The sequence below is a fragment of the Oryzias latipes genome, chromosome 2 (assembly GCF_053564925.1).
Source record: "Oryzias latipes strain Hd-rR chromosome 2, Olatipes_Hd-rR_3.1".
In the NCBI taxonomy this organism is placed as follows: domain Eukaryota; kingdom Metazoa; phylum Chordata; class Actinopteri; order Beloniformes; family Adrianichthyidae; genus Oryzias; species Oryzias latipes.
The window spans coordinates 49,776,607-49,802,892 of NC_136238.1; the positions used below are offsets into that span (position 1 = coordinate 49,776,607).

Here is a 26,286-nt window from a genome sequence, read left to right on the forward strand (position 1 = left end):
CAAGTTTAAACCAGAATGAGCATCTAGGTTTTTGTGACTTTATTAGTTGATGATTCCTCCCTGAAGTCATCTCTGCTCTCTTTGATATCAGATGCATCACCAACCTCATGTCTGTCTGCTTCACCTCTAGTCTGTGTTCTTCTCCACTAAATCATACGGTGAGGCAACAATTGTTTCATGTTTTAAATTAATTAAACATCTAAACATTTTCTAAAATGAAGAATACTATTTAAAATGACAGACTTGGTCTGAACTGTCTTTGTCCTGAACGTCACCATCAGACCAGCCTGTTTCTGTCCTCCATCTGTCCTGATTCTCTTTTCTTGTCTTTCTCTCCATCCTCACAGCTGTTTGACAGAAACTTTGTGTTAGGAAGATTTTAAAAGAATACAGACTAAACTAAAATCCAAACTAAGCAAAAGGCTGTAAACTAAACAGTCCCTCAAAAAACAATAATCATCCAAACTTTTAACATAGAAAGAAACTAAAACTCCATCTAATCACCATCACACACACTTCTACCTTCTAGGAGCAGCTTTGATCATCATTTAGTGTTTCAGTCAAAGGATAAAAACTTTTTCAGGGTTTTGGTACATCTAGTTCAAGAAAGGATTTAAAACAAATTCAGTACAAAGAATCCTCTTTATTTACTTCTGGATCAGTGATTCTGTAAATTCTGCTCAGTCCAGCTGCAAAACACTTTTGTGATTATTTTACTGGTAGTTTTAGCCTGAATCTTTCCAAGCCTGTTTCGTCACTGCTATAACATAGCTGCTGTCTCACAACCATAAAAAAGTTGACTCTATTTATCCGACAATGGGGAAATAGGTTCTCCACATTTGACCCCTCCCCTGGGGGAGCAGTGAGCTGCAGACCGGGAACCATTACAGGAACTTTTCTTCAGTCCTTCTACATCTCTGGCATTTTCTGTTTTGAGCCCTAGATTGTTTTTTCTTTTTCCTTCCCATCTCTAGCGCGCTCTCATCAGATGACGACACGATTCAACGGAACATATTTAACAGCGCGCTCCCGCGCGCGCGTCTCCGCGAGAAACGCGCTGGAATGTCCTCTCTGTAAAGACCCGAGGGAGGGAGGGAGGAGCGGCATATATATATCAATTGTTCCATTTTTGTGGAATTGCCTCATATGCTGCTGCTCTGCGGGGAAACACGTCTCCACGCCGCCATCATGGTGTCTAACAGCCCCCCCCCCCCCCCCCCTCATTCTAAAAACACATCTGGAGCCTGAAAGAACATGGAATCGGGCAGCAGATTCTAGGAGAAGTCGCCATGTTTCCAGGAAGCCCTGATGAGTTTGTCTTCTGCTCTTTTCCTCACAGATCAACACAACAGCTTCATGATGAGAACAGAACACAACTTTTACACAAAGACTCACCAAAGAAGAAGAAAATGGAGAAACTCCAACATCTGTGTCTGCTGGATAAACTCAGCTGACTGATCGAGAGCAGAACTCCTCCCTCTGTGTGTGTGTGTGTGTGTGTGTGTGGATGTGTGTGCATGTATGGGTATGAGGTTTGATATTCAACAGACATTCAGCGCGGATCTCCACTGAGGTCTCTTAGGGACCGTCAACAAATTAACGATTGCATGAGATGGAGAAGATTTTAACTTTGCAAAAATAAATAAATTACTATAAAGCATTTACTCATTTTGTGTTTTAACAATCTATTTCTTTTGCAACGTTTTAATAGGAAAGGTTGTGCAATCATAGATGCTAAATATTTTATAAGAAAACTGTTTCAAGGAAAGATTTTGTTTTTTTAATAGCTTCCTAATCATGTGATGTTATGATTGCAAATATATAAAAAAAATATGGCTCCACTACGCAACATACACACATTTTATAAAGAAATTATGTTATATTTTTATAAAAAAAACGTGCAATTAGCAAATTAATTCTGTTCAGTTCTTTCAATAACTTCCAAACCACATGACCCAAAAACATGAAACCTATGCCAAATTGTTCTTCTGACAAACCTACATCAGAAACATCAATTTGTTTAAGACTTAAAGATTATACAAATCTTACGTTACTTTTTGTATTAATATTACAGCTGTTCACATATTAAATTTAATCGTTTCTTCAATAGCTCCCAAACCGCCTGACCCAAAAATGTAAAACCTATGCCGAATTGTTGAAGTGACATCGCAACATCAGACACACCTCTATGTTTTGTAATCAAAGATGTTATATTTTTTATATGAATTAATATATGGACATTCCATAGGTTCGCATAAGAGTTAGTCATTTTTTTCAATAGCTCCCACACTGTGAGACCCAAAGATATGAAACATATGCCAAATTGTGGTGCTGACACCCTAACATCAGACACACCTCTGTGTTTTGTAATCAAAGATGTGAAATATTTTAAATGAATTATTATATCAAAAATGCAGAGGTTTGCTTATGAAAGTTGGTCAATTTTTTCAATAGCTCCGAAAGCGTGCGAAGCAAAGATATGAACCCTATGCCAAATTGTTGTACGGACATCCCAACTTCAGACAAACCTCTTTGATTTTTGTTCAAAGATCTGCAATATTTTATATGAATTATTATATGGAAATTCCATAGGTTATAAATAGAATATACAACATATTTGATAACAAAACAAAGAGGTGTGTCTGATGTACACATGCGAACCAATGACATTTTGATTTAAAATTCATATAAAATATTTCACATCTTTGATTACAAAACAAAGAGGTGTGTCTAATGTCGTCTGACTGATGTCTGACTGATGATGACTGAGTCAAAAATGTATAAATCTATATTACTATAATAGTGTAGTCCTAGTCTACTTCATATAGGTTTAACACAATAAAGTTGACATTTATGTCAACAGCAAATTATCCGTACATCATCCAGCATGTTGGTAATAGCCCTGCAGCATCATGCATGAAAACGTGTGTTCTATTAATAAAGCCCCTGCAGCATCATACATGTCAACATGTGTTCTATTAATGAAGCCCCTGCAGCATTAAAAGAAAATAATTATAGTACTTACCTGTGAAATGATATACCTTCCTCCTTCGTGGACTAATTTCTCTGATTTTGGCTGTTGAAACCCAAACAATGAACTGGCATTTTGCAGAAAATGTGTTCACATGCATTCACTCCAGCAGTGACTTGACCTCACCAAGATGGCGGTGCTCTCCTCCCAGGAATCACGTGATGTCTCCTCTAGTGATAGAACTATTTGGGTCTGACTCTCCCCTAAGGAGTGATGTTCATGCCACTACGTGGCACACAAAACTTTCTAAGTTGCAAATGAAAATATTAAATATTCGCTATTCAAATAGTTTTTGTTGTGCTTTCAATTTCTTATTTTTTTTGTTTTGCTTTCAAAAACTTTTTTTGCGTTTGCAAACCACGTGTTTTTGGATGCGTCAAATCTTGCTTTTTTCCAGCTATCTTTGATTTTGCTGAATACGGAGGCTCAGAAACCAAACCAGATCTTTTTACCCTCAATTTTGGATGAAGACATTTTCATTTTTTTTAAATCATTTTAATAATTCATACTTTTTTTTTTTTTTTTTTTGAATGGATTCAATTTTATTTAGTCAGATTTGTGAATTTATGGCTGAGGGTCTCCTGAAACTAAAGTTTATCAACTGACATTAAATCAACAGGCCTGTGTGAGATCTATGTGACCAGTACGATCAGCATCATCAACTGACTCAGAAAAACACATTGATTAAGATGATCGTGTCGGTAAGAACCACAAGTGATAAATTGATGGAAAATCCACTTTTTTTTCTTCAAATTGGCAGCTTTCTGTTGATTTCTATCTCCATAGCAACCATTTTATGTTTTTATCACCTGGGGATAATGAACAGATGGACGTCAGTTTTCCTGGTAGTGATGACATCACATTCAGAGGGGTCACGTTCTGGTGGAGCGTCTCTGCAGTCCACACTTCCTCTGTCTCATGATGGTTTGGATCCCTACAGCTGATGAAGACTCTGGGATGTCAAAGTCAACCTCCAGTGGTGTTTGATGCAGATGTTTGACATTCCTGATCACTTTAGATAAGGGTGTCATGTGCGGGTGGCTCGAGAGCCGGTAGGACCCAAATGCAGAGACGGGAGCCAACGGGTTCAGGACTAAAGGGTTTAATGACCAACAAACAAAAGGCGCTGCAGAGCAGGATGACAAAAAAAAAAAAAACTCACTGTGGCGTGGCGAGGGACATGAAACGAGGACGCTAGACAGGAATGACGTAAAACACACGACCAGAAGTTAATGGACCAGCACAAGAGGAAGGCAGAGACAAGACTTATATACAGACAGGGAAGACAAGACACAGGTGAACACGATCAGGGCAGATGGGGACCAAAGGAAGTAAGACTCAAGACATGACAAGACAGGAACCCTTTCAAAACAAAACAGGAAACAGAACCAAACAAGACAAAACAAGAACTAAAGCAAAAACCAAGACAAAACAAACTCAAACCATGACAAAGGGGTCACCAACTTTTTTGAGACTGAGGGCTAATTCATGTGCATTAAGTGGTATTAAGGGCGCAACAGGACCTGTTTGCTAAAAACCTCCTTGCCCCCCCCCCCCCCCCCACACACACACACACATTTGCATGCCCACATGCATGAATACTTTAGACTCGTACTACAGAGGGGGTCAAACTCAGTTGCAGAGGAGGCCTAAATCCAAAACACACTTTAGGTTGCGGGCAGCAGAAGCGCCGATTCACAAGTTTCAGGCTGTTCCATACTCTGCCATATATTTCATGATAGCAGAACTAAAGTGCATTAATTACTTATAGCTAGCACTGAATCACCATCCTCTACTATCGAGGCAAGAACCGTTACGCCAGAGTCTTCATTTACTATCCTCTTACTTAGTAGCAACCACATTGGACATCTCCCAATCTGCTACCTGTGCCCCATGCAAAGCACAACCCCGGTTTGTTGAGAAGGACACCCACATTAATTAGCGCAGTTGTCCCCAACCTTTTTGTCACCGCGGACCGGTACAACGCAAGACACGTTTACCGCGGACCGGTGGGGGGGGGGGGATTTGAGGTGCAACGCAAGGCACGTTTACCGCTGCCTATTAAAGGCAGATTTCCCTTTTTTAGCGGGTGCAGGTTCCTCTTCTGTCCCATCATTGGACTGTTTCCCCTTGTCAAAGCAACTTTCTAAAGAAGTTTGTTTTTGCTCATCATGTATCACGTGATGTTTGGTGTCGCGACTTTGACGTGTGTTAAGTGTGACGGATGTAACAGAAAGAATCCGGTCTCTTTTCAAAATAAAACGTTTTTTTTGAGAAAAAAAAACAATAAAATGGAAATTATTTTTTATTTTTTTATGCGTCCCGGTGCCAAAATTTCCCGCGGACCGGTACCGGTGGTTGGGGACCACTGATTTAGCGGATAATCATATTTGTCCATCTGTTTTGAACACACCCACCACCAGCCAAACAGCATTACCTTCAATTCTGCTCACAGCTCCCTCACTTATGGTGAGCATTTAACACACCCAAGATTCCCACTTCCCATGAGTTTTAGAAGCTGAAGGCGGGGCTAACCCCCAGATCGCCACATTATATTGATTTACTACTGGTTATGATCAATGCTATTTTCTGAGCATTCCCGTTAAATGATATTTACCCTTCAAATTTTTTTTTACATTCTTGCTATAAATGGGACAGTAATCTTTGTGTCTTTTGTGAAAATGATGTAGAAATTGTGAAACATCTTTTCTTTGAATGTTTTCATGTAAAATAGTTTTGGTCTTCTTTTCATAATTAGCTCAAATCCAAAAATATCTGCATTAACCCTTTAAATTGAAATAAAATTAAAATTCGATTACAATTAATTGACAAAAATTTGGAATTTCTGATTAATGTACTGCTTATAATTTCAAAACATTTTATTCATACTTGTGAATTCTTAAAGGTGAAACCTCACATTAATGGATTACTCAACCTTGACAACCTATTCTCTAAATCTTTACATTACATTAATCATAAGAATGTCCAGACATTGTGTAATTTATTTGATCTATTTAAACTTTTGTAATAGACACTTCTTTTTATGGATTATTTTTTAAGTTATATTTGCTTTCATATTTTTTTTGTCTACTTTTATCTCAGAATTGATATTGTTGTCATTGACAGACATGCTGTGGTTTTTTGGTGAATATTTGCTTCAAATAAAAAAACAAATTGGGTGCTCATGCGCCCGCAGGCACAGGGTTGGTGACCCCTGTTCTAGTGGGTCTAGATGACCAAACTCCCAACATTAAAGTGCCTAGGATAGCACAAGGGTTAAACAATGTCTTTGTGTGTCTTGTCCTTTTGTTTTTAAATGTGATGATGTTTTGTTGGTTTGTAAAGCACTTTGAGTAGCTTGTGTTGTAAAAGTGCTTTAGAAATAAAGTTTTGATTTTGATTCCAACAGTCTGGTAAATGTCAGCCCATCCTGGGACAGCATCTTTCTCTGGCATCGTTCCCTGTTCCAGTCATGTAGAGCATCATCTAGTCCTGAGCCAAACTCACAGGAAACATCACTCTGCTTCAGTTCAATTCACTTGATATACTCCAATATCACAACTCAGTTGTCTCAACGAGCTTCACATTGCAAAGTAAGTCTTACAATTAACAGCCTACACGAACACCCGTTTGATCGATCAGCAGTGAAACAAACAAAAAAAATCAAACGAAAATTACAACAGAAATTCAAATGAACACATATTTGCAAAAGGAAAAGTGAAACATGTTCTGTAATATTGGCATGTTGTGCAATTCATCCTCATAGATAATGTAGTTAACAGAACGAAATTATGTACAAAACTGATATTCTCCTCAATGTTTCCGTCTGGCGGAGTAGAAATAGGTGCGGGCGTGCGGACGGACGGACATACGTACTAATTGTCCACTGGGGAAAGTTGTTTTCATAGTAAAACATTTCTTCATAAGCTATGGAATTATGGTATTCATGCATATGCCTTTAGTTTGTTTTATTTTTGATAAAACAATGTATGGCGTATGTCTCAACCATTCAGAAAGCAACAAGAAATTACATTTGCGCTGAACAATTTCCCATTTCCACGTCGATTATTACCGACATTTGTAGCTTGTCAGATGCAATAAATGGATGGAAATAGAATGCCCCATCACATGCGTAATGACGCACAATGGCTGATCTTGTGCACTTAGAAGATGTGGCAAATGGAAGAATTCGGAGTGTTTGATCATATCAGCTTGGAAAAAATGTCAGCCCAAAGTTCAAGTAACTTTGAAAGAATTCGGTCTCTCTGGTCTCCCATAGCTAACTCGATGACTTAGGGGGTGGGGGGCCTTGACTTTCTGCCGTGGTTCGGGGTGGGGGTCGGGGCCACCGGTGCCTGGCGGGGGGTGGTGGGGGCTCCGTTGGTCGGGGGGTGGGGCCCGGTGCCTGGGTGGGGCGGGCGGGGGCGCTGCATGGTCCTCTGGGCTTGGGTGTGGGGGTGCGTGGTGGGGGGGTGGGGTGATGGTCTGGCTTGGCTTGGGGGGTGGTCCCTTTGCCTGTGCTGGGGGGGGTTGGCGGGGGGCCCTGCTGGGGGGGGGGGGGGGGGGGCAGGCCCAGCGGCGCTGGATGGGCTGCCCATCTGCACCTGGGGCTGGGATCGTCCCTTCCCTGGCTATGGGACGGGAAGGGACAACTCTTGGGACAGCTGTTTGACCACCGGGGGAGAGTCTACCAGCTGTCCCCAACTTACCCCCTTCCTCATATAACCTCATATTAGGGTGAGGGGGTGGGGGGTTTAGCCTGCGATTCGCCTTGGGGGGGGGGGGGGGGGGGGGGGGGCTACTTGGCTCTTTCGGTTTTATTTGCACCTTAGACATGTAGGGTCCTTGATAGGGGGGGTGCTTGGACATCACTGCCAGCAAGCAGCAGATGTCCTCCTGGCACCCTACCCGCCAATTTTAACCGCACCTTAGATATTTAGGGCCCCTTGGTGGGGAGGGTGAGGGGATATCACTGTGAGTAATCAGGAGATGTCCCCTTAGTGCCCTACCCGCCAATTTTAACTGCACCCCCCTTAGTACACACACCCCTCCCCCTTCAATATATACATTCCAACATAAACACACACACATGCACACACACACCCTCTCAAACACACATACACACACACACATTTTGCAAGGAAGGTGGGACCTAGGACCATCTGTCCCCTACCCCTTCCCTGGTGGGGGGTGCGGGCCCCTTGGCGACGGCTGCCGTGTCCCCTGGGTGCCGGCTTCCTGGGCCCGGCGGTGCTCTCTCCGCGCGGTGGGGGGGTTCACATTACACCTGGGCCGGGGGTGTTCGTGTCCCTGGGGGATGGGTCCTGGTCCTTGCCCCTGAGCGCTGGGCCCCGCCAAATTTCCAACTGTGGCCGAGCCTGGTCGGGCCATATTTACAACACCCCTTGTGGGCCCCCTTTTTTCCCCGGGGTTCCCCCCTCCTGGGCGGGGGCGGCGGGCCCCTGCCTTGCTCCTCCCTGGACCAACCGTGGGCCGGGTGGGTGGCTGCCTGGAGTGCGGAGCGGGTCTCCCTTGGGGGGTCCTGGCTCGTACCTGGGGTTGGGGCGGGGGGATGCCCGGAACTCCTGGGTGGTGATGGGGTGCTCGTCTGGGGCTGTGGGCGTCCTTCTCCTGTGGGGCCCTGCATTGGGCTCTCCCGGCGCGGCGGGGGGGCTGCTCTCCTGGTTGGGCTGGGGCGGCGCTCTCTTTCCCTCCGCGCCTCCCTGCTCTCTGGCTCTGGGGGCCTTGCGGCGGTCCTGCTGGCCCTGGCCTGGGTGGCGGTCTTGGTCGCCCGGGGGGCGGTTGTTCCCTGCCCGTTCCCGTGTGGCGTTGGGGGGGTTCCGGCTGCCGCTGCTGCTGCGGCGGGGGTCTGGGTGTGGGGGTGGCTGGGCGCTCCTCTTCCTTCTTTTCACATTCCAACATCCATTTTAGAAGAACATAGAATTTGGAGTGAACGCATCTTTAAATAGCAAGAAGACTTGCTGGCAAACGAGGATGAGTGGCTTATGAGCCGGTTCCCACTTCTTCGAGCCGTCCTGTTGGACCTCTGCGGGTTTTCACTCGGAGGAACCACGCGTGTCATCCGGTGCATGCATCTGGCGCTCTTGTGTCCCCCCCCCCCCCCCCCCCCCCCCCCATGGAGCGCTAGACGTTTTTTATGCCTCGACTTTGATGTCCGACCATTTCTTTTTTATTTCGGCCCACGGTCCGAGGTTGTGAGGCTACAGCATTACGGCGTCTGCCCCCGTTTGCCACTCACGTGCCATTTTGGCATTAGTGATGCCCACACTGTGCCCTCCAAACAACATTCTTCTTTTCTTTTCCACCTTGCCAACGATAACTTCTACTTCACATTGAGTGAAGTTACGTTTTTTTGATTTCCTCTCTGTGTTTGCCATGGTTTCGCAATCAATGAATGTTCATTTGTGGGCGTTTCACAGACTATTTATGGGCAAATATGGGCGTGTCATGAAGCCGCAAAAGCTGCGCTGCATTTAGAATTGGTTGTGATTTATTAAGGGAACGATGCGTAGGATGTGCGTGCGCACGGTTTTATAAATCCAAATATTTCTGTGCGTACGCACGTCTTATGTTTCATCCGTACGCCACTTCTGACGCAAATTCTACGCAAAGTTTTATAAATGAGGACCCAGAGCTCTTGTCTGATATTATAACCATAACTTACAGTATTTTATTAGGACTTCAGAGTCAGAGAAACTTTCCGTTTATTCAACGTTTAATCATGTCTGTTCTTCTGAGCCGTGATAATCCATGTAGAGGCAGAAATTCTACAGACACTGCAGAACTACCCTTGTCTGCTGGTTTCCTGTAAGTCAGGAGGTTTGGGGGAAACAGGTTTTCCTGTTCCAAGGTGCCGTTGGCTGTTATGCACCTACTAGCTATGTGAAATCTCTGCCTTTGACCCCTCCCCTGGGGAGTGGTGAGCTGCAGACACAGCCACGCCCATTTGGTGGTTTACGAAACCCATCCAGCCCCTTCATGCTGAGTGCCAAGACCGGTTGTGTCATCGGATTTGCATCATTTGGAATTTAAAAAAATAATATCATCTGTTTTACATCGAAACAGAAATATTTAATAATTTTATGAACGGTTCCTCTATTTTTATTTTCTGCTTTTCATTCAATTTAACTTTTTCATATAAATAAATAAAATGAAAACATTGACAGCACCCGTGGCCGACTGCTGACTGTAATTGTGACTAAAAGTGGATAATATTGTAACTACCTGGGGGTTAGCCCCACCTTCAGCCCCTAAGATTGACGGGAAGTGAGGAATCCTGGGTGTAAACCTTGAGAGAGAGGGTTGTGAGTTAAAGTGACGTCCATGCTGTTTGTGTATTAAAGTAGAGAGGCTTTGATGCTGAAAAGTAAACTTGTTTGTCTTCCTATTATTTCTCCTTGAGACTGTCCAGGTCGTGCAGTGTGTGGACCACGGGCAGCTCTCCAATGAAGCAGCTTTATTAGCAGTTTGCCTTTTGCTTCCCCACTTGTGATGTTCCGGCTGGGTCGTTTCAATATTTTTTTCCAAAAACGTGAAAGGACATGACGTCACGTTTCCTACCACTGGTTTATGTCATCATTTTCATATCATTTCATATTTCAGTTTATGAGAACTGGAATTGTCCAGAAAATATGTAACTCTTCTTCGTTCGGTTAAATATACACAAGAAAACCTGCTGCAGACGACAAAATTCCGGCTAATGAATCATTAGCCGGAACCGGAAGTTCGTGTCCTGTTCTCCCTTCTCCATTTTGGTCGAAAAATACATTTTTGTCGAAATAAACAAGTCACACCGAACTATCGTTGATTTAAAAAAAATCGTGTATACCTTTATTTGCCAGTACAGTAAAGTTAAAAAAATCGTTGTTTTGTCCCCCGCCATTGACATGATAATATGAGCGACAGGCAACACTCCAGACCAGCTGGTGGCGCTAAAGCAACATGACGCTGTTAGCCAAACAAAGAAGAAGAACAGCACGAGGCGCTAGCAGCGTTAGCTTGTTAGCAGGCTAGCAGCGTTAGCTTGTGTTGAGAGGTCGGTGGTGTTTTGTTGGGACGTTTGTGAGGTTTTTGGACAGAAAGGACGATACGTGGTTCGTGTGGGAACTCTCAGCATTTTCCAAAGTGTCGTAAATGAGTGAAGAAGTGTTGAACAGAAAGACAACGTGGATTGCTGTGATTGTGAGACTAGCAGATGATCGATCGGAGCTGCAGTGAAGAGGACGGCGGTGTTTGTGGGAGTTGGAGCTGAAGATCGGAGCAGGAACCATGTCTTCCCTTCAGTCTCTGAGAGAGTTGATCAGCGAGCGACTAGCTGCTGCTGCTGAAGAAATCTGCAGACTCTGTGAAGGAACCATCGTCCAGTACGAGGAGGAGCTCTGTCGTCAGCGCAGACTGCTGGATGTTATCTGGAAACCACAGCTGCAGCTCCACCACATAGGTATGTCACCTTCATCAGAGAAACAGAGAAGCCTTTGAGCTTCATGCTTTTTTTTTTTTTTCTGTTTCACTTGTGTACTAATTCTGCTATACAAATAAAATTGTCTTGTCTTACTCTCACAAGTACAAGTCACTAAAAAGTTAAGTAAATGTAACGCGTTACTAACCACCTCTGCATTTATATTTGTTTCAATGAGGCTCTTGTGGTCCTCCAGACTCCTCAGACATTTTCTCCAATGATCACAGAGTTTATTGATGCTTAAAAAAACAACAAAAGTCCTGGAAACGTATAAAAGGCTCCTTGTTGGGTTTGTGTCCCTGCAGGCCTCCCCCAGCATTGGATGACTGAAGAGGAAGATATCTGCAACCAGCAGAGGAACTTCAGAGTGGAACAGGAGGAACCAGAACCTCCACAGATTCAAGAGGAACAGGAGGAACCAGAACCTCCACACTTTAAAGAGGAACCAGAACCTCCACAGATGAAAGAGGAACCAGGGGAACTCTGCATTAGTCAGGATGAAGATCAGCTTGATCTGAAGCAGGAGACTGATACCTTGATGGAGATTCCTACTTATGAGGAAGATGAGAACAGTGAAGCAGATCTAAACAATCAGCAGAGCTTTAATGTAACTGATAGTCAGGATGAAGAAGGAAACCAACATGAAGAATCAACATCGACTACAGATGAAGAGACAGAATCAACATCAAATACAGATGAAGAGACAGACCCACAGAACAGAGATCAGAGGAAGAGGAGGGACAGAAGTCATGTCCAAAGTGTGGCCAGCTCTCACATGTCAGCAGGTCAGTGTGACTCTGATCTTCATCTCCACACTATCGGTATGTTCACTTCAACAACGGTTCTATCTTGAGCTTCAAGCTCTCCAAACATGCAGTCCATCAACAGCGTGTCCTGGAAGAGTCTCTTTTGTCCCTTCCAGTTGAAAAGACAGTAGACATTGTTGGTCAGTGCAGCCCACAACATTCTTCAAATCAGATGATCTTAGTTAGTCCCTCCAGCTAACGACAAACAGGAAACCTTAACAGATCAAAGAGAAAATTGTTAGCAGATAAAAAAGTCCAATCTGTTTTGTCGTCTGTGGTTCTAAGTTTGTAGTTCAGTTCTTTTCAGCAGATTTCTCTGTCAAACCCAAAATCCATCTGTGTGACCCAATTCCGATTTTTTCCTCTCACGTGGCAAAGATCGGATATGATCGGTGAACGTGTAAGCAGGACAAAAGCGCATGGATTCTGTTTTTCTCAGATCGGATACAGGCCTCTCTCATATGTGGAAATAAATCGGAAACAAATCACATACGTGTATTTGCGTGTGCCATGTAAGCAGACAAATCGGATATTCCCCAGTAAATGCGTGTCATACGTCAGTGACGTCAATTCAGGACACCACCAACTGAGATCACATGACTTATTAAGGTGCTTTTGTGCTGATTTTGCTGTCAGCGTGTTGCCTTTCAGCCTCAGGCTTCAGACCGTAGTTGGAAACCGCTGTTATGTCCGGTCCGGTCCCGGTCGGGACGCAAACGGTAACTAATCAAGCGGGACACCGTTGCTCTGGAACAGGCTAGAAGCTGTTTATTTCTTTGGGGGGCGTGTATGATGGGGACCATGTGTGTATGTGAGCGCGCGCACGCGTGCTTGCGTGATTGTGTAAGGAGAGAGGGGGGTGTGAGCGCAGAGCGGGGGACTCTCGAAGAACCGTAAATTAAAAATAAGGTATCTCGCCCAAAAGTTTTGCAGTCTTTCTGACTTAACCCACTCTGCAGGCTGAGGGTTCAGAACGGAAAAGTGAACCCCGAGGAAATCTCCCGTGCGTTTCTGACCACGGTCGGAAAAGAGAAGTCATCGCGCAGGAAAGGTTCAACACTTGGATCAAACTGTTCGGACAGCACAACGTCTGCAAACACTTCCTCATTCAAAACTCAGAGAGAGCACATAAAACGGCCGAGCAGCGCCCCCCCCCCCCTTTTTTTACTCCCCCGTGCATCCCCTCTGGAGCGCCCAAGCCAACGCCTCCTTCCGTCGCCGCCTTGCCTCCATGACAACCGCAATCACAAAGGTCCGCGGAGGGCGGAAATACTGCTACGTAGTCCTCAGAATGTCTACGTTTGATAGTTTCAGCATTGTATAGTGTAAATGCAAAAATCAGATACGGGTCACTTTTAAAAGATGATATAAGCGGGTCGTCAAAGAAATCGGATATTGTCAGAAAATCGGATATGAGCATCAAGACCTGCAGTGTAAATGCGGCCCATGTCTCCAATTCCAGACATTCAGACAGATTCTATTTCCAAAACTACATTTCAAGCTAAAACCCAAAGACAGGGTCCTGCTCATGGATCTGCAGACAGAAAAGATTCAAACCTGAACACATCAGTGAAAAACTGCTTAGTGTCAGAATTGTTCTCCATCTTTTCTGGACTGATTCTTCCTCCAGTGCAGCTTCATCTTCATCAAACTGCTCCTCATTGGTGGGTGGAAACACAACAGGGAGGTTTTTCTGTGTCCAGTTCAGCTCCATGAATGTTCAGGCTGTTTAATGTCAGTGATTTCAGTTCTGCTGAGATTTGCTTCACTTCCAGAAGAACCTCAGCAGCATCAGGATCATTTTGTTGATGGTTTGTCTGTGGAATGACATTTCATACTCATAGCTTCAGTGGAGATCAAGAGTCTGGAACCTTTAACACTAAAAGAACCATTTGATCCAGTTTCTTCCAGACCAAAACCCAACAAGAGCCACAAAGTTCCACCTCACTGTTTAACAAAATACTTTTTATTTCTGTTTTTCTGGTTGTTGTTGGCCTCCCGTCAGGCCTTTGGAGATTCAGATGGTTCAGGACGTCCAAAAATGAAATGAGCAGTTGGGAAATGAAAAGACACACAAGAGTCTGCATGAATTTTCCAACCTTTTCCAAAAGGGGAGAGGTGGAGAAACACGACCTGTTAGGCTCTGTGGCTGTCCTCTCTCTCTGTCCTCAAGGCAAAAAGGCTTTTTTATTATTCAGTAAGGGAAGATATAAACATACTAGATACGTCATTAGAATGGTGTGTTTTTGTCTAGTCTGCATTGCAGGTGTCGTGGCTCCATAAAAACTCCAGTACAGAAAGAAAACGGAGACCAAAAGTCCAAAACTATCTGCTACTCATGTGGGTCAAACTCACTCTCTGAGCATCTGATTGACATCAGAGTATATGTTAGAACGCCAATCCCATTTGATTTGGTCTGTGCACAGATCTTGCCCAATTTCGTCTGAATGTTTGATTTATTCTCTCCACCTTTCCTTGTGACTGTGGGTGTTTTACCGTTTCAAGTGAATGTTTCAGGCCTAACAGGGCTCCAACCTTCTGCAGGTCCTGGTTTCTGAAGTGGATTCCACTGTCGGACCTGTCTTTTATGGGAAAATCATGGCGTTGAATGTAATGGTTAATAGACATTTTATTACTGATTTTAGACATTCTATTACTGATTTGCTGTCTCTCTTCTTGGTGGGCCAAGCCTCTGCCCACCCAGTAAATGCATCCAAGCACACCAACACAAAACTAACCTCTGATGGAGGTCACCATGTCTGTAATATCAATTATGATCTCTCGCCCTGTTGCTGGTTCAACTGGATATCTCTATGGTTTTCCTGGTGACACCCCCTTTTGTAATCTTACCACCTCATTGAAGCATGGCTCCGGCTCCCACTCTGTTTCTGAACATCTCTGCTCCTTCTGCTTCAGCTAATCCGACTAGCAGGCTAGCTGCTGCTGCTGCTGCTGCTGAAGAAGTATGCAGACTCAGTGAAGGAACCATCGTCCAGTACGAGGAGGAGCTCTGTCGTCAGCGCAGACTGCTGGATGTCATCTGGAAACCACAGCTTCTGCTCCATCGCATAGGTATGTTAGCTTCATCAAAGAAACAGAGAAGCCCTTTGAGCTTCAGGTCCACGCCATTGCGCGGACGGACAGACGGCAGTCAGCTGAGTCCGCGTATGGGTCACACGCAACTCTGCCTGGTTCACCGCAGCCCGCAGGCTATGGAGTTAATTCAGTCTCAATAATCAGAAATGCACACAACCGGTTTTACAAATGCACATGCTCCGATTCACAAATGTCATTTTATGCAAACGTGAAAAATAAATTCGGAAATACACACCCTGTGTTTCACAAACACACAGATTGTGTTTCACAAATGCACACTAAATGTTTTACAAATGCACAATAAGTGTTTCTCACAAATGTGCACACTGTGTTTCACAAAAAACATTTTAGAAATTCACAATAAATGTATCAGAAATGCACAGTAAGTGCTTCACAAACATGATTTTTAGGTACACATGTGATGTGAACTCACAGATCATTCGAACTGCAGACTGTGCATTCAAAATCCCGTTCTCGTTTGTGAATCTCCCCGTGTGTGTGAGAGAATTTTCTACGGTGAATATTGAGACTCATCTGACGGAGCGGGTCAACTAATGTCACCATTGGCTAGTGAATCTGTCAATCAAACTCATCGGCAAAGCAGGCGGGTTCGCTTTTAACCAATCGAATGGCCCCTTACACTCCTCACTTTCAAAGTGACGAGGGAGGGAGCTGTTCAGCACAGCAGTTGAAAGGACGCGGGCGGCAAACGTGGCGGAGAGGTCTTCTGAACGGGATCAGTCTCAGCCCGTAAGTAATGCATTTATTTGATCATTCCCTCGTTGTACGTCCTGTAATGTTATTGAATACTAAGTTGAAGCGGTCTCCTTAGCCAAGTGACATGTGTGAATGCTTTATGAACACTGCAGCAGAGTCGTTTGCAGAGTACCCCCACCACAAATTAGCTTAGCTTTGTTTTGCTTAGCCTGTGCAAGTTGTGTCTGCCTTTGAGTGAAGTTCAAGCCGGTGTCGGTTCAAGCTAGCGTCTATAGCCAATGATCTGTAGGTTCTTAACATGATTCAGATAGAACTAAGGGGAAAAGCATGCCGGATTTACAGCAGCAAAGAAAGTTTAATAAAAAGTATTGATTTGGAGACGGCGATTTGTTTAAACACTGATGCTATGCTATGCTAACTAGCTAGTTGTTCCGTGTGCTGCCTTTATGTAAACGCGATCCGGGTTAAAGTTAGACAGAGCATTTTCTCAATCCAGACTTTAAGATGGGGTGGACTGTGCAAAAAAGTTAATTCATATGACATTCATGAAAACGGCATTTTTTAAATATAACAGACGTGAATCCACTGTTGAATGAAAGAAGCCTCATTAAGTTTCTAACGTTAGAACCCGTATTCATTGTGATGACCAGCCCTGTGAGATTGTGTCAGAGTGACAGCCACTAAAATCCCCGTATCTTTACTTCAATGACGTAATGACAAGAATCCCAAACATTATGTTTTTAGGCTGTTTTGTAGTCGATAAGTAGTCACAGAAAGGGTGGATGGGAGAAATCAGCTGTCAACAGTGATTAGAGTAGAAGTTACTGTAAGTATTACACACAGGCTTCCTGTGATCAGTGTCTTGTCTCTGATTTTTTTTAAAGGTGTTCTTTACTAATTAAGTAATCATAGCAAGAGTGTTTTAAAAAAATTCCCCTTTCATATATTTGAAAATTATGTAATTTAAGATCAGACAGCTAAATTATCTAATCCATGTTTGTTGTGTTTTTATTTATTCTCTAGGAATTACTGAAGCGTGACAGAGTGCCAATCTTTTGTTCCTCGTGCCATCAGGCAATACAACTCTCTGGCAGGGCATCTTACAAGTAATTTCTTTTAATTTTACCCACTGATTTTCCAATTATTTACCTTTTTTTTAATCAATCTTTTTATTTTGTGATATTTCTATTTGTAATGCATGTGTGTTTATGTGTTTTTTTTAAGATGGCCTCTTCTTTCTCTTTCGGCTTTTCCCATCAGGGGTCGCCACAGCGAATCATCCTTTTCCACCTCACTCTGTCATGGACATCTTCTACCCTAACATTAGCCAACTTCATGTCCTCTGTTAAGACATCCATGTATCTCCTCTTTGGCCGTCCTCTTGCCCTCCTGCCAGGCAGCTCCATCTCCAACATCCTTCTACCAATATATCCACTATCCCTCCTCTGAACATGTCCAAACCATCTCAGTCTGGCTTCTCTGACTTTGTCCCTAACACAGGCAACATGAGCCGTCCCTCTGATGTACTCGTTCCTTATCCTGTCTAACCTGGTCACTCCTAAGGAGAACCTCAACATCTTCATCTCCGCTACCTCCATCTCAGCCTCTTGTTTCTGTCTCATTGCTACCGTCTCTAACCCATAGAGCAGAGCTGGTCTCACCACTGTCTTGTACACCTTTCCTTTGAGTCTTGCTGACACTCTTCTGTCACACAACACTCCTGACACTTTCCTCCAACCGCTCCAACCTGCCTGCACTCGCCTCTTCACCTCTTTTCCACAATCCCCATCACACTGAACTGTTGACCCCAAGTACTTAAACTCCTGCACCTTCTTCACCTCAGCCCCCTGTAACCTAACGCTTCTACCTTGATCCCTCTCGTTCAGACACATGTATTCTGTCTTACTACGACTGACCTTCATGCCTCTTCTTTCCAGAGCAAACCTCCACCTCTCTAGCTGTTCCTCCACCTGCTCTCTACTCTCACTGCAAATTACAATGTCATCCGCAAACATCATTGTCCAGGGAGATTCCAGTCTTATATCGTCTGTCAGCCTGTCCATCAGCATAGCAAACACAAAAGGACTCAAAGCTGATCCTTGGTGTAGTCCCACCTCCACCTTGAACTCCTCTGTCTGACCTACAGCACATCTCACCACCGTCATACTTCTCTCATACATGTCCTGAACTACTCTGACATACTTCTCTGCCACTCCAGACGACCTCATACAGTACCACAGCTCCTCCCTCGGCACCCTGTCATACGCCTTCTCTAAATCTACGAACACACAATGCAGCTCCTTCTGACCTTCTCTGTACTTTTCCATCAACATTCTCAAAGCAAAAATGGCATCAGTGGTGCTCTTACGGGGCATGAAACCATACTGCTGCTCACAGATCTCCACCTTCTTCCTAAGCCTGGCTTCCACTACTCTTTCCCACAGCTTCATTGTGTGGCTCATCAACTTTATTCCTCTATAGTTGCTGCAGTTCTGCGTGTCACCCTTGTTCTTAAAGATTGGGACCAGAAAGCTTCTCCTCCATTCCTCAGGCATCTTCTCACTCTCTAGAATCCTATTGAACAAACTCGTTAGAAATTCCACTGCTGTCTCTCCTAAGCACTTCCATACCTCCACAGGTACGTCATCAGGACCAACGGCCTTTCCGCTCTTCATCCTTTTCAGAGCCTTCCTAACCTCATCCTTTCCAATCTCTGCTACTTCCTGCTCCACAACAACCACATCTTCCTCCCTTCTTTCCCTGTCATTTTCCTCGTTCATCAGCTCCTCAAAATACTCCTTCCATCTTTTCTGTACACTCTCCTGGGTTGTTAGCACCTTTCCATCTCTGTCCTTAATCACCCTTATCTGTTGCACGTCCTTCTCATCTCTGTCTCTCTGTCTGGCTAGCCTGTACAAGTCCTTCTCTCCTTCCTTTGTGTCTAGCCTGTCATATAGCTCATCGTAAGCCTACTGTTTGGCCTTTGCCACCTCTCTTTTCACTCTACGCTGCACTTCCTTGTACTCCTGTCTACCTTCCTCAGTCCTTTCTACATCCCACTTCCTTTTAGCCAACCTCTTCCTCTGGACGCATTCCTGTACTTCCTCATTCCACCACCAAGTTTCTTTACCGTCTTTCCTCTTTCCAGATGACACACCTAGCACCTTCCTACCTGTTTCCCTGATAATCTCTGCTGTAGTTTCCCAGTCCTCTGGAAGCTCATCCTGACCACCCAGGACCTGTCTCAACTTCTGCCTAAATTCCTCACAAGTTTCTTCATTCTGTAGCTTCCACCACTTGGTCTTCTTTTCTGTTTTCCAGTGATGAAAGTCTTCCGGGAATTCCCGGAAATCCGGGTTTTTGAGCAAACCGAACGTACTTTCCGGGAAATAAAGACCTGATCTCTACGGACAAATCGCTTTCCGGATTAAAAAATGGTCTGAAATCAGCTAATTTTAGCTTTAGTTTCTATATTTCTCCGCAGATCGCTTCCTCTATGGTCGTGGCCATCTCTCGTCTTCCCGGCCTAATTGACCAATGACGGGACGTTTTAGTTGCTTTCGGATGCGTCGACGGGTCTGATTGGCTCTGTCTGCACCACGTGGTCAGCGTGACTTGCTTCCCTAGAGACCAAAACTGGCGGACCCACGCTTTCACAAACACATCTGAAGAGTTTGCGATCAAATTTGTGTTAAAATAATGGCAGGCATCGTCATTATTGAGCGTGGTCACGACCTCAGTTGTGAGAAGACGATAAAAAACAAATTGAAGTGGTCTTGGCTGGAAAAAAAAGATTTTTAAGGTAGTGTAGGTCAAATACTTTTTTGTGTAAAATAATCTCAAAACCACATTTTGAAATAATTTCAATTTTAGTTTTGAGTTTCAGTTTTTATTTTGAATACATTTCTTTATCTAATTTATTTGTATTTCCTAATTACCATGATTTAGTTCAGTATAGTTGACATTAATTACAAGTATTTGATGGTTTGGACCCGCACTCCCTTAAAAAATAATGTTTACAATGTTTAGTTTAGTTTGTATGTTTGTTTTGATATTTCCCAGATTACTTAGTATTGGTGTTAAAGAATTGATGTATTATGTTATAGAATTATAGTTTAAAGCAGATCCCATATTTTGATGTAATTATAGTTTGAGAAAACAGTGCAAGTGGATGTTGTACATCAGTCATTTCTAAAGCAGAAATAATGTATAAATAACTGAGGTATTTTCATAGAATATCATAGTTACTGGTGTTCTTTTTGCCATTTGAGGCTTTGATGTTACTATATTTTAGCAATTGTATGTTTTGCAGCTTTGAGGAAAAGCGTAGATTGTAGGATTGTGTTATTTTGGGCAATTTTCCAAATTCTTTTTTGGGACCAATAAGTCCTTAATGGAGAGTCAAACTAGGGGTTTGAATGACAAATCATGATGCTCCAATTAGTCTTAGTTTCTTGATAAAGAAGTGAATAACTAGCTGCCAGAATGCACCAGAATGCATCTAAGACCACGTATTTCTCCAAAATTTCGCTCTGTGCCCGCCATATCGCTCAAAGAAAAGTTCAGGGATTTTTTCCTTACCTGACTTTCATCACTGTTTTCCCTCTCTTCTTCTTCCTGACCTCCAGAGTCATCTTACACACCACCATGCGGTGCTGTCTGGCTACACTCTCTCCTACCACCACTTTGCAGTCATTAACCTCTCTCAAATGACCTCGTCTACATAGGATGTAGTCCACCTGAGTACTCCTACCTCCACTTCTGTATGTCACTCTATGTTCCTCTCTCTTCTGGAAGTAAGTGTTGACTACAGCCATTTCCATCCTCTTCGCAAAGTCCACCACCATCTGTCCCTCCAGATTCCTTTCCTTCACACCAAACCTGCCCATCACCTCCTCATCACCTCTGTTGCCCTCACCAACATGCCCATTAAAGTCTGCTCCAATAACAACTCTCTCTCCTCTGGGGATACTCTCGATGACCTCATCCAACTCACTCCAGAATCTCTCCTTCACTTCTAACTCACAGCCAACCTGTGGCGCATACCCACTGACTACATTCACCATCACCCCTTCAATTTCTAACTTTAGGCTCATCATCTTGTCTGAGACTCTTTTCACCTCTAGAACACTGTTTACAAACTCCCCCTTCAGAATCACTCCTACCCCGTTTCTCTTCCTATCAACACCATGATAGAACAGTTTGTATCCTCCTCCAATACTACGTGCCTTGCTGCCCTTCCACCTTGTCTCCTGCACACACAGTACATCTACCTTCCTTCTCTCCATCATGTCTGCCAGCTCTCTGCCTTTCCCTGTCATTGTGCCAACGTTAAGAGTCCCTATTCTCAAACCTATGTTCCTGCCTTTTCCCTTCTCTCTCTGGCCACGGACCCTTCTGCCTCCCCTCTTTCTTCGACCAACAGTAGTCAAATTTCCACCGACACCCTGTAGGTTAACAGCATCGGTGGCGGTCGTTGTTAACCCGGGCCTCGACCGATCCGGTATGTCTAAAGTGTTGTGGATGATTCGCATGGTTATTTTGGCAATTTTTACGCCGGATGCCCTTCCTGACGCAACCCTCTCTATTTTTCCGGGCTTGGGACTGGCACAGAGGCAACTGGCTTGCAACCCCTGTGGCTAGATTCCACCCCTGTGGCTAGATTTTTTAAGATGGCCATTTTTAAAAAATTTCCTCAGGGATTATTAAATACCCTTCTATTCTATTCTATTTCATATTTTATCATCCTGTTGTATTACTGTTTTACCTGTCAATTGGTAATTTAGCATTTTTGCCCCTGTAAATATCTCTCAGTTGAAAGTATTTGTACTTGTATTCCATGTATCCTGTACCTGAAGATGGCAGACAACAACTGTGCAGACACCCACTTGGCCTTCTTCAGTGACGCTGTGAACGTTTATGGCTTTCCTCTGAGGTATTCATGTTATTCATAAAGAAATATTTTATTCACATATCAGGCAGTATAAGTACTTGGTTATTTGTACAAAAATAAAATTACTTTTTTTAGACTCCTCTCTGAAAACAAAGGCAACTCTAAAACTCTTTCCCCTCATGAATAACATTTTACCCCCCCCCCCCCCCCCCTTAACAGTCTCTCTCACCTCATTTTTTTCCCCAGTGATACATGTAACCCACTCCTGCAATTTATTTAACCTAGAAATTCTACTTATTGGCATCATACATAAGAACATTACATTTTAAACTGATGTGTACCGTATTGGCGATGCATTTGTAATTATGTGTTTGAGACATGATTTTCATGTTATTGTCAGGGTGAGAGGAGATCACGGAGGAGAAAATGTGGGCATAGCCGAGTTAATGCTCACAGTACGTACAACTGACACAAACGGCTTCATTGTGGGAAAAGTGTACACACAATCAACGGTGAGTTGAACCTAGTTTTAGAAGCTTTAATATATACACAGGGCTCCAGACTGCGTCCATTTGGTCGCATTTTGCGACCAAAATTTGAGAGTGTGCAACTGAATTTTACATCCAGTCGCACATGTGCTACCAGTAAATTTGCCTCCTCCACCCTCCGTATTTTTTATACATTAAACATGAAAGGAGCACGTCAATGATCGATGAAATGAGAGATGAAATCATCAATGAGACGCGAGCGCACACGCACGCAGGCAGACACACACACTCGCGCGAATACTCATGAGACTGGAGCACACGCGAGCGCACACTCGCGTTTCATTGAGTGATGCCTGAGGCGGCCAATGCGTGTGAGAAGAATAGGGAAAGTCACTGCAAGTGGCTAAAATGTGTGGAGGGGCGGGGCCTAGAGATAATCGAGCACGCGTAAACATCCGTGGGAAGGAAACGGAGACAAATATCACAACCTGATATGTGCGTCTGAGCTATGAGGAAGTGAACTATTGATTCGTTCTTCCGACCTGCAGCTAGTGTACCAGTGCCAGAGTGTACAGCAGGGGTCTCAAACTCGCATGAAATCGAAGCTGCAGCGAGACTGAAAGAGACCAGGAATTAGGAGTTGTCCTTAACATTCAATTTCGTTTTAATATGCCTCTCCCCCTAAGTATGATCTGTGATATTCCATCTTTTATAATTATTTTAATGTTTTGTAATGGATGTAGCCTTTTTTAATCAGTTGGTATTTTAAATTATTTTAATTGATCAGTGAACTACAAAAAACCCATCAGGACGCATGTCCCATAATGCATTGTTTTGTAGTCTGTAGGGCAGCTTTTAGTCAGTTCAATACTAAATTTCCAGCTGCGTTCGCTCTGATTGGTGTCTTGCTCTCTCCCCTTTCTCGTGATATTTTTGTTTTGATTGACAGGTGATGTTGGAGCAAAAACAAAAATATACGTCTCACACCAGGTGATCTGTGCAGTGTTGCGTCCATCTGGGTGATCTCAAACACGCTTATTGTGCATCTTGGCTGCACATATTTGGTGTCACCAAGATGAATTTCCATCCCCTAATGTTTACATACATTTAAGTATTGTTTGAAACTGTGAAATGACGAAAGGTTACTACGGTAATCACTTGTTACTAAAAACTTTTTTTTATTCTAAATGTATGGTATTTTTTTTACTATTTTTACTTAGTTGTACTGTCATGACAGCGATGCTTTTGTCAGTTTACCTTCATGTTGCATCTTCAAAAGTGCAGAATAAAATATGACACTGAATTAGAAACAGCACATTGTAATTTCTGCATCTATTATTAAAGTATTTATTAGTAATACAGTGGAAATTAGTAGATTTGGTTAGAATGTTGATTTACGATATGCGCCCCTAAATTTTCTGGTTGTGCCCCTGAAATTTTCAGTTGGGGGCCACAGTGCTCCTAGTGAAAAAAGTTAGTCTGGAGCCCTGATACATAAGTGAATGATGTATTAAAAATAAATCTGACAATATAATATTTCTTTTTGCTTTTTTCCAAATACAGGATTGAGCTCCTCTGGTGTGATGTCTTCGTGAGTGTTACTGGTTTATATTACAACATCCTGCACTCTCCTGAGGACCAAGACTTGCTCAATATCAGTCACATCACGTATTCTGCTGCCATTACATTTTTCTACCACGCATTCAGGCCAGTTTGGATGTCTTTAGTGACGCGTGGGACAGCCATCCAATCAGGACGGAGCAAAGCATGACACCAAATCAGCTGTGGCAGTTGGGCTTGACCCAGAACCCTGTTTCTGATCCCCGGGTAAATGCTTTATTTAATCTCACTGTACTGGACAACTGATTTGTGTGCAGTTTGACTAAAGTGGAAATTATCAAGAAGAGTATCATGAAATCATAATGACTACAAGGAATTTTCATCGAAAATGAATGAAAAGGATTATTGTTGTGTGGTGCAAACAATTTCCCTAAATTGTTTGTTTGTAGGAAGAATAGCACATCTGCAAGTTCAAAATGCATCACAATGCATGGCATTATGAGCCATCAGATGTACTAATGTCACTACTTTGTTAAGGTTCACTTATTTGCAAATTATAAACAGTTATGGAGAAATGAGGTCTGCCTGCCAGAAACAATATAAGTTATTATTAGTGGGTCACTGTTCCTACAAAATCTAAAACACAAAAAAAACAGTGCTGTTCATAAACGGTATCTTTTTTTTTTTTTTGTCAGGGTATGCTGGTTCCAGAGATTGAATGGGAGGAGAGTGGATCCATGGCTGAACCTCATCTTGGGATCAATGTCCCGGTATGGGACAGTCCTCTTTTGGGTCCACAAATGTTGGAACTGTAAAACGACATCAATCCATTGTTTAATTCAGACCGTTTGGGAGTGGACATATATCTTTACTGTCCCGTTTGTTTAGAACTTAATTTAGGCGACATAATTACATACAGAAGAAGAGAGACTGAGGGGAGGAAGACAGAGTTCAAATCAATACTGCTGTATTGTTCAAGGGACTTCATTGTATGTAAGGAAGTTATGAAAATTAGTTCCAGTTTAAATAAAATTCAAATCAGTAGAGATCCCGCATCTGCTTAAATTTTGATGTTTTAATCTGTCCATGTTTTCTCTGAATTTTACTCTGCAATAAAGGGTGAATGTTTGCACTTTGTTGTTCTATGACCATCTTTTGTTGTTTAGTATTTAACCAGCTATAAAACCCAGAGAGATGAGGATCTTTTTTGCAAGAGTGACCTGGCCAAGAGGTGTATATGTATATGGTTACAACAGTGGCGGTTCTACCCTGAATTACTCCCCGGGCGAGACCCTCCCCAGCCCCCCCCCCCCCCCCCCCCCCCCATAGTCACAACAGAACTTTGTCTTCGTCAACTGAAATGTTTTATTGTCATTGAAATTAAGAAGTGGATACAAAAGATGTCAGAATTCTGAACAGCATTATAAAAGCTATCAGAACACAAAAAATAAAAGACCATAAGCATGGCAAAAATACAGTTAGCTAAGAAAATATTGAATCAAACTCAATGTTAAATAAATAATATAAAATAAATATTTTAAAAACATTTATGAATTGGAAATTTAAATTGTCATGTTCTATATCGATCTCTACTTCAGAGAAGAAAAATTAGCTCATGTTTTCCGTCTTCAATCCTTTGATTGGCACATTTTTAGTTATGACCTGTTACATTATGTTTTGTCCCCATAGAGTTGCAGTAAATGGTAAATATTCATTTTTAAAACTACCTACAGATTTATGGAAATTCTATTGGCTAAAAATATAATCCCACATTTGTAAAACAAATAAAAAATAAACTTCATATGCAGGCTCAAAATTAACCCCTAAATCCCCAGTTAAATGTCAAAAAAACATTGTGAAAACGTTTAGGCTGCCACAAATGATTATTAAATTAATGACCAATCTCAAATTATTTGCCCCATTAGCATCTTATGGCAGCACCAGCATGCTGTGTAACCATCACAGCTTTTTTAACATTATGAACTAGTATACAACAGCAAAACACAACACAACCTTTGTGTTACAGCAGAGCAGACAGACACATGAATCATAACTGTTACAAGTTAAGGCAGAGCAAATTTTTAAGAATAAAATCTAAAAAAAATTAAAAATGACGCTATTTGCAACATTTGGGCCTACTTCAGTGTTGGTCATCGACCAAAATAAAGTTTTCATCGGCAACGTTGTTGTAGGGCAGGTAGCATTAGAATTTAGAG

The 26,286-nt window shown here is 42.9% G+C and overlaps 4 protein-coding genes across 10 annotated transcripts in view; 2 read left to right on the forward strand and 2 right to left on the reverse strand.

Moving 5' to 3' along the window:
• Nucleotides 1-1,574, reverse strand: part of LOC144988969 (NLR family CARD domain-containing protein 3-like) — a 34,295-nt gene extending 32,721 nt beyond the window's left edge. For 2 of the 4 annotated variants that reach the window (XM_078940463.1, XM_078940470.1), the window contains exon 1: nucleotides 1,396-1,568. The gene's annotated coding sequence lies outside the window, so the exon portion shown is untranslated. Of the gene's footprint in view, nucleotides 1-1,395 lie in introns of all 4 variants that reach the window. The other 2 variants (XM_078940479.1, XM_078940478.1) reach the window with 2 other exon arrangements.
• The window catches only part of LOC144989099 (uncharacterized), a 114,822-nt gene that overhangs the window by 72,691 nt on the left and 15,845 nt on the right, over nucleotides 1-26,286 (forward strand). For 2 of the 3 annotated variants that reach the window (XM_078941076.1, XM_078941081.1), the window contains exons 1-4: nucleotides 10,984-11,145; nucleotides 11,244-11,492; nucleotides 11,816-12,295; nucleotides 15,233-15,388. In XM_078941076.1, the coding sequence (XP_078797202.1) occupies nucleotides 11,321-11,492; nucleotides 11,816-12,295; nucleotides 15,233-15,388 (808 nt within the window). In that variant the 5' untranslated portion in view covers nucleotides 10,984-11,145; nucleotides 11,244-11,320. Of the gene's footprint in view, nucleotides 1-10,983; nucleotides 11,146-11,243; nucleotides 11,493-11,815; nucleotides 12,296-15,232; nucleotides 15,389-26,286 lie in introns of those variants that run through there. The other variant, XM_078941085.1, reaches the window with a different exon arrangement.
• The window catches only part of LOC144989167 (uncharacterized), a 136,156-nt gene that overhangs the window by 53,671 nt on the left and 56,199 nt on the right, over nucleotides 1-26,286 (reverse strand). The window lies entirely within an intron of this gene.
• Nucleotides 15,402-25,202, forward strand: LOC144989393 (uncharacterized). Of its 2 annotated transcripts, XM_078941782.1 has the most exons (6): nucleotides 15,402-16,162; nucleotides 17,153-17,235; nucleotides 21,988-22,064; nucleotides 24,074-24,101; nucleotides 24,218-24,337; nucleotides 24,766-25,202. In XM_078941782.1, the coding sequence occupies exons 3-6, from the start codon at nucleotides 21,988-21,990 to the stop codon at nucleotides 24,883-24,885; spliced, it is 345 nt and encodes a 114-aa protein (XP_078797908.1). In that variant the 5' UTR covers nucleotides 15,402-16,162; nucleotides 17,153-17,235; the 3' UTR covers nucleotides 24,886-25,202. The 2 variants fall into 2 exon arrangements, with proteins under 2 accessions (XP_078797908.1, XP_078797904.1); XM_078941778.1 differs by having other exon boundaries at nucleotides 15,402-17,235.

Excerpts from the sequence above, each read along its gene's own strand:
- LOC144989393 (XM_078941778.1), top strand. The coding sequence starts at position 21,988 with ATGGCAGACAACAACTGTGCAGACACCCACTTGGCCTTCTTCAGTGAC. Across the intron at positions 22,065-24,073 it reads GTTTATGGCTTTCCTCTGAG|GATTGAGCTCCTCTGGTGTG; the intron begins GTATTCATGTTA and ends TTCCAAATACAG. Across the intron at positions 24,102-24,217 it reads TCCTCTGGTGTGATGTCTTC|GCCAGTTTGGATGTCTTTAG; the intron begins GTGAGTGTTACT and ends CCACGCATTCAG.